Source organism: Thermobia domestica, chromosome 11 (assembly GCF_964235325.1).
Source record: "Thermobia domestica chromosome 11, izTheDome1.hap1.1, whole genome shotgun sequence".
In the NCBI taxonomy this organism is placed as follows: domain Eukaryota; kingdom Metazoa; phylum Arthropoda; class Insecta; order Zygentoma; family Lepismatidae; genus Thermobia; species Thermobia domestica.
Genome location: NC_137464.1, coordinates 125,052,678 through 125,066,078, shown reverse-complemented (window position 1 = coordinate 125,066,078; position 13,401 = coordinate 125,052,678). Strand labels below are relative to the sequence as shown.

General features: G+C 35.6%; 1 protein-coding gene across 1 annotated transcript in view; it reads left to right on the top strand.

Moving 5' to 3' along the window:
* Positions 1 to 276: 276 nt before the first annotated feature.
* Positions 277 to 13,401, top strand: part of atl (atlastin GTPase) — a 125,617-nt gene continuing 112,492 nt past the window's right edge. The window contains exon 1 of the mRNA XM_081732557.1: positions 277 to 415. Within this exon, the coding sequence (XP_081588683.1) occupies positions 358 to 415 (58 nt within the window). The 5' untranslated portion in view covers positions 277 to 357. The remainder of the gene's footprint in view (positions 416 to 13,401) is intronic.

Sequence of the window (13,401 nt, the reverse complement as noted above, 5' to 3'; positions counted from 1 at the left end):
AAAAATTCTAAGCGTAACGGAATGTAAGTAATCATCGCAGATTTTACATTCCGCTGACAAACCGATGCATAATTTGCCCCAAAGGCGAAGTTTTAATATAGTCCCATAATTTGCCGATTTTTCGAACGTTCTGCTTTCAAACAAAGCATTAATGTGTATTACGACACTTTTCGTCTTCTTGCTGTATGGTTTCAGGATTTCTGTAATATAAAACGGTTGAAAAACTAGATGCTTTTCTTACACCGTGACTTCATTTTAAGAATAACATTGTCACAAATGATTGCTATGAACTGTCACTATTGAAAGGCAAGTTCTGGCAACTTTGAAGTAACGAAAACGAAAGAAGATGAGACCAATATGGCAGATGGAGAGGCACGTAAACAAATAGGTGCTGGTTTCGAAGGCCCATACGAAGGTAAAAACCATATAATAACGCATACTAAGTTGTTAGTTAATTGTTTACCATTACTAAACATTATACTTTAAACGGAGTTAAAATGTCCATTGGCAGTTTATGAGTTTGATGTAACGTGCATGTATAGACAAAATTCTATTTGAATGGTGATTAAATGCAAACTCATGGTACTGTTGATGTGCTGCCTTTTCAAATTATTTTCTTATTTTGATTGTAATAGATTGTCTAGAAAGTGGTAGTCTTTAATATTATATCTGTTAGTAATATTATAATAATATGTAAAGTTGGATTTATACTAACGATATGGAACTCGAGGTCACTCCACTGATTGGTAGCTCAAGGGTATATTGTGAGTTTATTTCGAAGTGTCAACTAGATAGTAGAACAGTGTTCATTGTTGTTGTTTATTACCATGGTTACGGTCGAGTACATACGCTAGGAGAATTATGAGTAAACATGCAAATAAGTTTCTTTGTAAACACGCTAGCAAATGATAAAATCATTGGAAAATCTTGAAACTTTGTTTCATAGACTATAGCATAGTGGTAGTTTTCAACTCACCTAGTAGATTATGCCAGGAGAGTAATAGGCGTTACTGTGACGTATGAGTAGTACTATTCCAACAGTTCGAGTTCGGTTGGCACAAATGGTTAATCAAAATGTCATATCGTTTTGATTAACGTATTTTTCTGTTGTGTACAGTGTAACATGATAAATGTATTGAGGTAATAACAAAATACATTTTAAAAAAAAAGCACGTAACTTTTGGTGCACTAATAGAGAATCCCATAGCCGTGTTCTTTGCGCAGAATTACTCTTAGAAAGTTGAAGAGTCGTATTTTCCGTGTAAGTGTAGTTTTGGCGCACCACTAGAAATAATTGTTGAAACATTGTAATTCTTTCGGTAATTTATTTCCTATTGTCTCCTAAAAGATGTGCGCTGGGTGACATGAAAGTAACTCACTTGTCATACCGTAGATAAAGTTCAAGGGCCCCGCTAGGGATAGTTGTTGAAAAATTACAGTTCTTTTTCTATTCGTGTTTAAATACGGTTTCCGGATGTAGGCCTACGGCATAAGAACTACAGTGCAAAGGCACAAATCAACCTGTGCTACGTGGCCATTAAAAAGCAGGAAAGATATCTAACCGGTCACGGTAGGGCGAAGTTAGTGGGTCCGTGCCGCAGCGCGGGAGTGTGAAGGGAGCAGGCGTGTCAGTGATGGTGGGTAGACACGTAAGGTATGACAGTGGGAAAAGGAGTGGATTTTGGCAAATATGCGAGTTTCAATAGCACTTGTCATGATTTTACAGTAGTGAAGTTCCATTTGTGAATATAAAATACAGTTTTTGTATACTGTGGAGCAATACACCGCCGGCGGAAGATAACATCTAATAGAGCCATTTTTCATATCCACTCACTTATTTTATCCACCGTAAAGCACTTATAATGCTTTTATACTAGTAACCCTACACTTGTAAACCTGAAATACATGTTTCTAGTGAACATATCTTTTCATACAAAGTATTGAATTTCACCTGTAAATCTTCTAAAGTGTAGTGCGCCAAAACCACACCAGCACCGTATTTTGTGAACATTCCGCGTTATAGAATTACTTTAGAAGGACATGAGCTTTTATTTAGAAATGCAGCTCTTTCTGGATACATTTGGGTGAAGATTAAGACTATGAAGGCCATTTTCGGAAAATTACAATCACTTGATTCACAAAAGAAGACATTGGATTGTGTTGTAGAACCACTTAGTAAATAATTCTCTAGACCTATTTTTGCGAGATAATTAAGACAATGCTGCACTTGAAACATGACACTACTATTACATCTCATCAATGGAATGGAATTTACCAATGTGCAGACGCAGTTCGTTCCCATAACAAGTGTTTAATTTCTATCAGAAGAGCAGATTTTGACGAAGACCCAACACGAAGTGGGGCCTCAAATGTTTTTGTGTTCTTTCACTGAAACAGGTTATTCCTTCATTGCTATGTTCAATGGCCAGAACAAATATTTATTTTACCAAACAAAAAAGTTTTGAGCTAATCGGGGAATTGCCTTTGAATCAAGGTTGTTGGAATTTACCCCAATGTGTTGAACCCACCTAAAAATATATACTTCAGAACTTGACTGAAATCAATACTTTATTGTGATTACAATTACTTCCTTGAATCGTCTTTCTGAGTGCACGCCTAGTTTCATGGTTGGTTTAAAGGTATATTTGCCCAGAAATCGCGAAACAGAAACGTTTGAGAATCATGCATAACGAATTTTGTTTTTATTCGATCAAATTTGCTGTACGGTGTTCAACTGTAATCTGAGACAAAAAGCAATATGACTATATTCCAGTTTTGGTAAAAACCGTGGTTTTTATTGAAAAAACAAACAAAAAAACGTTTTCTTTTTGTTTAAACCCGGTTTTTTGGTTTAAATAATTTGCTCTACGTATTTGTCTCACATATGGACAGAAACAAGTTTGTTTCGCCTTGGTGTTACTATACAACAACCGGCTTGTGCTGGAAGGGGTCACAAAGCTTAAAGCGGAATCCAAACTGCTTCTCGGCTTACATCCGAGATAAATTGTCCTCCATTTGAACTCAAAACCGGGACTAATTGGCCACAAATGCGATACTTCTGCCGACTCACTCATGAAGGACTCCTAACAAAAATGCGTTATACTAATCTTTACATACTTGTTAATCTGATTGACAAGAGTCATTTCAGAAGGACAAAATGATAAACTGTTGCACAAATGAAACCATTATACAGAATTACATATGGACGATTTCAAAATACTGCAGAGTACAGAAGAACTAATTTAGTCTAAGTTAGTTCACTACTACTTTTATTAGTCTAAGTTAAAGAATTACAGCGATCTAATTTGCATATCAGTAAGAAAAGTGAATAAAGATACGAATTATTTGACTTCATTTTGGATCTGACCCATTTATACTTAAATAGATATAAAAGATACTTCTGGTTTCAATAAATGCCTCTCGTGGGGTTTGTATGACTCGCCCCCCAAAAGTATGACATTTCGATGTATTTTATCAATAGTGAACATTATTAAATCGAAACAATATTTAGAATTTGTTTGACTGCAATTGCATAACAATAATAACAAAATAAACTATAAAAAAATCCCACAAAAAACATTCATAAACTTATATATATAAAAAAAGTTGCTTTTGTAGTATAATGTCTTTGAGTAATGAATGGGGAATTTAGGTCTAAATGTAATACCAATAATATACGGGAGTGAAACGTGATAACCCACAAATGTGTGTTCATGAAGATTTTACTAACACTTACACTTTTACGAACATTTTTCGTTTTTTGGTTTAAACCGGCCAACCCTGCTATATTCCCTGTGTTTAGAGTACAAGCACGCGTATTAGTACGAACAAGTAATAAAATGTATTTCTCCATGTGTCAGTTAATTACAAATTGAAAACGCTTCACTTAAAAAAGGTAAATTATTAAAGATATATATATATATGTATCTATTTTCTTAACATTACGCTTGGATAATTACACGAACACAACGAAAGACATACGTTAAAAAGGAAGCAAATTCTTGTCTAATGATACAGATACACGAGTCACTTTTTAGCAAAACTACTTTTTGAACTAAAAACATTACAAACGATTCACGTAAAAAAAGGAAATCACTGAAGATCTACCTCTATTTCGTTCAATACTGCACCGTGTGCGTGCGTTCTTCCGTTTCCTCCCACTTTCTTCATTCTACCATTAATTCATTTCTCATCATCACCATCTCTTTAGCCTAGCCGGCATAATCGTGGGACGTAAGACTTAAAGATTTCATTTTTCGTCAATACTATACTGGATAATTATTTTTAAAAAATGCATTAAGAAAGAAATAAAACTTCTTATGACAATTGAGGAGTATTTTTTTCCAGACTCGATAATCCCATTTTGAAAGAAATAAAGTTTATAGCTTTACAGCAGAAATTTAAATTTAAAACTTCGAACACAAACTAAAGAACAGTTATCAAATTTATAGCTCTAATGTTTTGTAAGATAGTTAAAAAAAATACGATTTCTGATAAAGTTACGTAGCCCTATATGCTTTTATCGAGCTTTGAGAGAAACACTCCTCAATTTTAAATGCAGTCATATTTATGCCTTCATAATTTAAATCAACGACACTAAACTGAAAGTGTAACTACATTGAATTTACTGATTTTACGATTTCAGAATTCAAGTCTGTCTTCCTGAATGTTGCTATCTTCTCTAATGATGTTAATGCTTTCTCCATGCCCAATCTGTTACGAAGTTTGGACCATATAATCACTAAAGAACTGAAGGCTCTTTCAGTTACAGCTAAGCTTGCTGGACAGCTGGCAAATCCTCTCATAAATTTAAAAATAAATAAATAAAATAAAATAAAAATTCCTCTTTGCTCTTTTTCTTTTCATTAGGGTAGAAGTGAAGTCGCGTTTGGAACTGCTGAACATGGAAGGGGGATAAAACTTTGGATCTGCAATTTTGAAAGTAAGACTAGCACTACGTCACTGTGGATGCGTGTGCAAAAGCTGTTCCTCAGCTTCATCATCTGGATTCAGTCACTGTCCTCTCAAATTGGAATCCTTTAAGTTCGCAAAAAAATACACTGTTGTTAATGCATGTTTCATCTGATTAGAAATAACTTCCTTGTAAATTTTCAGATCAGGATTATTGAGTAAATCCTTCCTAAGCTCTGCAGCTTGCACATTGTTCGTCTTGTCAGATTGAACCTGATCAAGCCCTACTGATTTCGGAGAGCTCTCTTCAGCTGCATATCTGTAGATTCCAACATCCTCAAGAATTCTTATATAATCTAATACGCATACGTGACGTTTGGGCGCGAGTTAAATTAAAAAGTTATGTTAGGCGCTGAATACTAAATTCGAATCAAGATATCACAAGATGTCTACTGTAGTGAAAGTCCTTGAATTTTACTGGATTTTGTTTTACATACTAGAAATACTGGAATTTCAAAATTCTAAAAACTTAGTTAACAATTAAATTTTGTAAATTTAAGCTTCAACCAAAGTTAAGTGTGCTTTTTATTTGATAAGTTTTCGAGCCAAAGGTAAATAGACCAGACTAGATATGATTGACTGCATTACGTACATAGTGGGCCTATTCCATTAATGAACTTAAAGCAGGTCTGCTACTGTAGTTATGCAATCAGTGCGAATGTCAAACACATTTTTAGTGGCTAAATGATCAATATATGTATACTAAACTATTATTTTTCACTTCGGAATCTTTTTTCATTCGCAACTTTCTTTAATGCAGATTAAATGCTTAAAAAAAAGGTACCAGAAATACGGCATACTGCAATTCCTAAACTCAATGTCGTAGACATCCTGTATTAACATCTTTCCCTCAACTCGAGTGCGCGGAAATCTCCTATTGGTAGTTCTTTATTGGACTTAGGGAAGAGAAGAGTTTGGCAAACGTAATACGAAAGAAAACAAGGTTTAATATTCATAAGTATGTAATTATTAACTTTTTTTTAAAAAAAAAAATACAAAATTTAAATCAATATGTTTCAATTAATATTAACAAAATTATTAACAGTTCGTCTGATTCCTTTATTCCCTAGCGTTCTTATATAATACAAAAATTAGATCAAAATGTTGAAGTACAAGAATCGTGAACAAACGAAAAATCAATCCATGACGATGTTGTGGGCTAACTCTGTTAAATACTCCAAACATCATCCAATTCAACATTGCCAAAATTATTTACAATTTTTCTGATTCTGTCATCGACCTTTCTGTATTTCTGTCTCTTTTGGGGTGGCTCTTCACTCCGCACCATTATGTCAAACACCAAATCTCTTTTCCTTTGCGTTCTCCTCAAAGCTTCGATGAGTCTTCAAATTGAAGGATGGTCCATCTGCAACTCAGACTGCAACGCGCGGTAAGCAGCTTCTACCATATTGTTGGTCCTTGCTTGATCATTTTTGACCCTTTTATATGCATTCAAAATATGAACAGGATCTTCTAGTTCCATTACCATTTTGTCTGGAAAAAAAAAAGTACATAGTCATAAACAAGTAGAATTACCAGTAATTACTCCAGAAAGCGGTTTTCAGTGGGAAATTTATGTGAAAATAATGAAGTTAGAAACTGTAAGAAATTGATTACTGTACCTAACTATGTATATTGTATGAGCGCACGAGAGGATATTTCAGATTATTTAAATATTAGTTATTTAATCTCTCGTGCGGGAATAACTCGGCGGGAAGTACAAATTATTTCCAAAATTAATTATTATGTATATATATTAATTAATTATTATGTATTAATTAAATGAAAATCATATGTAAACCAAAGCTTTTGATTTGAATAACCACATACTAAAAGCTGAAAAAATGAAATTAATATATATACCTAAATAATTGTCCCCAAACCAGTCAATTACAGGTTGCAGTTCAGCAGGCACGTAGGCTGCTAATGTGTCAAAAGCTTCGTTTAGTGCATGAATAGGTACAAAAGTCAAAGACATTATCATCCTGGCCGTGTGAACAAGTGGGAGAAGAGATTCGGATCCTAACTTCTTTTTCGAATTTCTGGCGAGATGGAATAAACACCCAAATAACTGCGCATCTAGAAACACTTCCTGCACTGCTTGAAATAGAGCTATCTCAATATCTATTGATATGGACTGTGGCTGAAAGTTTGGCAATTTTGATTTTGAAGCTGAAAACAACCTCACATAGACACGACTTTGTTTATTCGGTGGTAGACAGTAAAAAAAATGGTAGCACAAATCCACGCCGCTCTCCGATCACTACAAAAATTTGAGAATACAATGCACGCGCTTGACGAAAGGTACCGTCCATGTAAAATGCTTTGGATTGTCCAAGCGAGTTTGAGGATCTCTTCCGAAAACAAGAATTCGATATTCATCTCCTGTATCAGTGAGTAAGAAGTTTTCGGAAGTTCCGGGGCTAGGTTGATATAGCATATATTCATGGGGAATAGTGAGTTCAGATAAGCGTCGAGGCTGAGGTGGGGCAGCGTAACCTCTTTTCTTTTCCTTTGCACTAATTTTCTAAGGGCATCTACATTAGGCATTTTCCTTGGGACAGAAACAGGAAGCTCCTGGATTTCATTCGTAATAATCTCAGATGGCAGTTGTGTCGTTGTCTCTGCCCTGCGTTTAATTGCATTTCGAACTCTTGCAACAAAAACCCCCGAAGCGTCACTACCATGGTTGTGGTCGTTCATTCTTCGTTGCACCTGTGAAGAAGGAAGAGAAAAAAAAAAAGAAAAAGAAATCAGCTGCAGTGCACAAACGGTAGGAGCATTCAATACCTTTGAATTAACAAATCACCGGCTTGATACGTACACTAACACACATAATTTACCCAGTTTTTTCGAATGTAATACGCGTTGGAATTTAAGGCGCACCGGAATTTTTAATAATAATAATAACATATCTTAAACGTAAGACTTGCAAGACTCTTGCAACAAGACCAAGACCGTGCTGGTCTTGATCTTGCTTTTGCTCTTCACCACACAATAGTAATTGTACGAACTCTGCAGGCAAATTTTCAAAACTGCAATCTGCATTGGTGGCGTAAGCCTGACACAACGGATTTTACTTTTGGAATGTGTCAAAACTAGGTCTATATAGACGCAAACAAACCTGGTGTGTTTAAAATTCAGAATTTTTAAAATTTATCTAAGGGTTTCCCATAGTTATATTGGGTCTGGGCATTCGTTTGTCAAAAGATACCCAAACCAGGCCTAAACAAATGTCACAAACGCTTAAAAAAACCACCTATAGGCTTACTTTCCCAGTAATAATGAATAGGTTAGGGAGCGTGCGACGGGCACAACTCACCTATTACTTTTAATGGCCAGACTAGGCCTAAGAAACAAATTGTGTAAGCAAATTTTTAAAATTGAAACGTGGAAACGAAACTTGAAATTCCAAAATTTTAAAAATGTGGAAGACGGATGCCCAGCGTGCCCACGTTCATATTTAGCCTGGACATTTGTCAAAAGGCGGCCAAACTAGGCCTAAACCAAAGCCAGAAAAAACGGAAGTACTTAGCTATTTCTTAAAATTAGTATTACTTTTCAAAATATTAATAAGATGAACATTCATTGCTCTTTTTTACAGTCAAGCGATGTTGCAAACGATTTCAGTAAATATTACAGACAAATATAATTATTTGTTTATTGATAAATTACTTAATATTGCAATTCGAATATTGAATTATGTCCTTGAACGATGTATCAATAACATTTACGTACCTGCCCAGTTGTGGGGTCTGTGTGAACATGAGCTTTACACCGTTCCGCCTTTCTTTCACATCGCCAATTTTTTTTTATTCCATCCACGCTGCCCTTGTCGAAAACATACTGAAACCCGTTGTCTACTAATTTAAACCTTTCCGTTCTTGATAACTTCCATACTTCACACTGAAATCAGACTGAGGAAACCACAGTTCATAAGCACACTTACTAGACAAACATTAAAATCCTGCACAAGCCGACTCAACTATATAGGGGGCCTCATTGAAAGTCTCGAATATTAAACAAAACAATTGAAGTGTTTTGATTGGCTGTTTATCATGAACAAGTGTTCTGATTGGTCCTAGAGAGGCAATCCAAGCTTTCTTTGCTTTCCCGTCTTTCACAACTTTTAGTTAGATGAGATGGTGCAGCAAATGCAAATTTTAAATGATTTTTATTTAAATATTTTTTTATTTAATTTAGATGAATAAATAAGACACAGATAGAAAATAGATAGATAAATGAGGTAAGATAAAGATACAAGTGTACGAAATGTGTATATCTTGTTTCGCGCTTAGTTTTCAGTGCCTGGCTTACTCTATATGTCGTAAATTGTGATTTTTACTATGTACCTCGTGCCCAAACGTCCTGTCCCGTCTAAAACATCATTAGCGTGTTCATCTATCTCGATTTGTACGTGCATGAAGTAATTCCGTATAAATGAGTCAGCACAATCTTTTTGAGAGTTCCACTGAAGTGTGGAGGAAAAAACTGACATTAGTCTCCCCTTGTCCTTAATCCAGCCGTGAGGTTGTTGGTGATTTCGGAAATATATATGAACTTCAACAAAAGGTTTACTTACAGGCTTAGGTGTCATTTCTTCTTACAGAATCCGGCGTCGAGATGTGGCGTCCCCATCGCCCAGTTCTTCGGAACTGCAGTTAGCCACTGGTTTTCTAGGTTGGGGGTTGTACTGGGCCGATTGCCCGGCATTTGAAACTTGCGATCGAGCAAAGTACACGGATAAGCCTCGGATCTGGATTGCTTTCTCTGGACGCCAACCTCGCTATGACCTATTTCTGATAATTAAATATGTGATTTGGAAAACACATGGACCCGGAGCCAAGGGGCGGAGGAGTGGAGCGCATGCGCACCGAGCAAGACTGGATAAAGTGATGCTCTAAATGATTGGTGGAAGTCTTCCTCCATCTGAGGTAAACGTCCACCCATCCGGGCCGGCTGTTATATGCATCTAGTGTTCGTGTTGTCTGGTGTCCAGGTCTTTGAAAATATAAAAAATAGGCTACAAAAATTTATTAAAACAAAAAAGTTTTCTAAAAATAGTAAATCACAGAAAGATAAAAGAATCCGCACGCTTTGTTCTCCTCGCAGACGCCCCATTGAAAAGTTGCGGCGTTCACACACATTTTCTCTTTACAAATGTATATCTAGTAAGAACTTTCCATAGGTACTACAACTTTAAAATCGGGTCCGGGTTCACCCTGTTGCAAATAGCTCAAACCGAATGAGAGCGAGACAAACTCAGTTGTAGATAGTGTGGAAAAGACAGTTTCGTGATGCCTGTAGTTCGATATCTTGAAATTAAAGATAAAGATACTGATATTACCAATGCCGAAGTAAATAGTCCGAGTGCTATTAAGGGCTTGTCCCCTTTCCTCATTAATAAAGTTATCACTTATAACGCCGGACAGGTTAAAGATATCAAGAAATTACGGAATGCAGGGTGTCTATCGGTCACGAAATCAGAAAACGGTCATGAAAGTCACGAAATTTAGCTTTTGGGTCACGGTTTTTTTAAAGTGTGCAAATGTACTCGTAAGTACAGATTGGAAAATTTTGTTTTATAAAACATCAAAATTCAACACCAAAAACGTCTATGGTCGGCTTTAGATGCTACCAAATCGTAAGCAAAGTACGTTTGTATCGCATGGATGAAAATTCGGCCTAATTCGCACCCAAATTCGCTCTTAAATGTTCGGAAATTTTATGATTTGGTAAAGAAAAGGTCACGAAATTTCATTGTGGAATTTTAGTAGACACCCTGGGAATGGCATTCTATTGGTGGAAACAGTCGACGAGAAGCTACTCACACTGACTTAACATTGGACAATTAAACGTGTTGGTAGAACCTCATCGTCTAGTAAATGCCTTTCGTGGTGTGATTTGCTGTTGCTTCCTGAACGCCACCGAGAGGAGATTAAATCAGAGCTGGCTTGTCGAGCATGTTGTAGAGGTAGCTTGCCTCAGAAGTAAGAAGTCAGGTGAACTAGTTGCTACTCAGTCACTAATTCTTGCTTTCAGTTTGTCTACACATCCAGACTACGTAAAGGCTAGTTATTATCGACTTAAAGGTCCTTCCCTGTATTCCCATTTCCGTGCGCTGTTTCAAATGTCAACAATTTGGACACACCAACGTCGTGTAATGCGAGTGCTGCTCTCCGTGCAAATTGTTACCAGGGTACAGCGTTTTTGTTGCCCTGTATAACGACTAAGCCCTTTTTGTTAAGTGCAAGGTCGGGCATTCTGCTTGGTCTCGAAAGTGTCCAGCCATTCAGCGTGAGGAACGTATCCGAGAGCTAATGATTGTTGAGATCTCTGCTATCAGTGATAGGCGTTGCTGAAAGCTCTTCCTCGCTTTCTGTACCCTTCACTACTGTTGTAGCTATTTCTTGTAAATCTGTGCAAACTCAGATATCAGACGTTTCCATCCAAACGGATCTTGTTTTCAACAAAAGTTTAGAAATTCAGACCCCAGTCGGAATCTACTAGCGAAACCCCCAAAAAACTCATGTGTCTCTTTTAGTTGTGATATTCGGCGAACCCCAGCTCATCGCCACTACTCACCTTATACGGCTGGACTTAAACGCTGATTTCTGACCTTTTGTTGTTTTTTCTATTGTTACTGTTAAATATTTTCTCTGTTGTTACTATTATTATTGTTATATATTTTCTCCCTTGTTACTATTTTATTAATATTTATCCACACAAACAATATACGGTAGTGCCAATAACACAAGAACATAAAAGTCTACGTATAAATTTTCTAGATATACAATAAATTAATATTTATTGTTCTTATTATGTATTTATTATTAATTTCTCCTTTTTTGTATCTATTTTGGAGCAGTTTTTTTCTTATATTTTAATAGATTCGATTTTAAATTTTGTTTAGGGCAGTCCTTATTTTTGACCAGTCGTGTTGATTGTGACGGGATAAATAGCCTTGATGCTGATTTCTCCATTAAAACTCAATCAATCAATTAATCTTCTTCCAGAATATTAATGTAATGCGCTGAGCAACCGTAGCTAACCAGTTGAAGATTTTCATTTTCTAGAAGTTCTTGCAGTTTGATAATTTTATTCTCACTGTCACTGCAAATCAGGGTTGGCAAAAACCATGGTTTTTATTGAAAAAACCAAAAAACCAGGGTTTTTTGGTTTAAACCCGGATTTTTTGGTTTAAACCTGGCTTTTTTGGTTTAAATAATCTGCTCGATGTATTTATATTACATATGGATAGAAATAAGTTTGTTTCGCCTTGGTGTTATTATGCAACAACCAGGTTATGCTGGAAGGGATCACATAAGCTTAAAGCGGAATTCAAACGGCTTTTCGGCTTACGTCCGAGGGAAATTGTCTTCCATTTGAACTCGAAACCGGGACCAATTAGGCATAAATGAGATACGTCTGTCGACTCACTTACAAAGGACTCCTGATAAAAATACGGTGTACTGATTTTTACATACTTGTTAATATAATTATCAAGTCATTTCAGAAGGAGAAAAAGATAAACAGTTGCACAAGTGAAATTATTGTCCAGAATTACATATGAACAATTTCAAAATACTACAGAGTACAGAAGAACTAATTTAGTCCAAGTTAGTTCACTACGACTTTTATTAGTCCAAGTTAAAAAAAATACGACGACTTAATTTGCATATCAGTAAGAAAAGTGAATAAAGATAGGAATTATTTGAGTCCACTTTGGCTCTGACCAATTTATACATAAATAGACGCCAAAGATACTTTGATTTCAATAAATGCCTCTTGTGGGACTTGTATGACCCCCATCCCAAAAAGTACCGCATTTCGATTTATTTTATCAATAGTAAACATTATGAAAACGAAACAATATTTAGAATTTTCTTCGGTTGCAATTGCATAACAATAATAACAAACTACAAACATCACAAAAGAAATATTCATAAACTTATATTAAAAAAGCTGCTTTTGTAATTTAACATCTTTGAGTAATGAATGGGGAATTTAGGTCTGAATATAATACTATAATATACGGAAGTGAAACGTGATAACCCATAAATGTGTGTTCATCAAGATGTTACGAACACTTACCCTTTTACAAAACCGAACACTTACCATTTTTCGTTTTTTTGGTTTAAAGCAGTTGTTTTTTTTAAAAAAAAAACAAAAAAAGCAGCTGGTTTGAACCAGCCAACCCTGCTGCGAGGCTAACAAGAATACTGCTGAAATGAAAGAGAGAATAAAATTTTGAGGAAAAAAAAAGTGTTCGCAATTTGCAGGTGGTTTAAACCAGCTGTTTTTTTAAAAAAAAAACTGGTTTAAACAAACAAACAAAAAAAAAAAAAAACGAAAAATGATTTAAATCGTGTAAACTTCATGGTGACGTCTCCACATATCAAACCATCTGCATTACGTTTATCTGCTTTT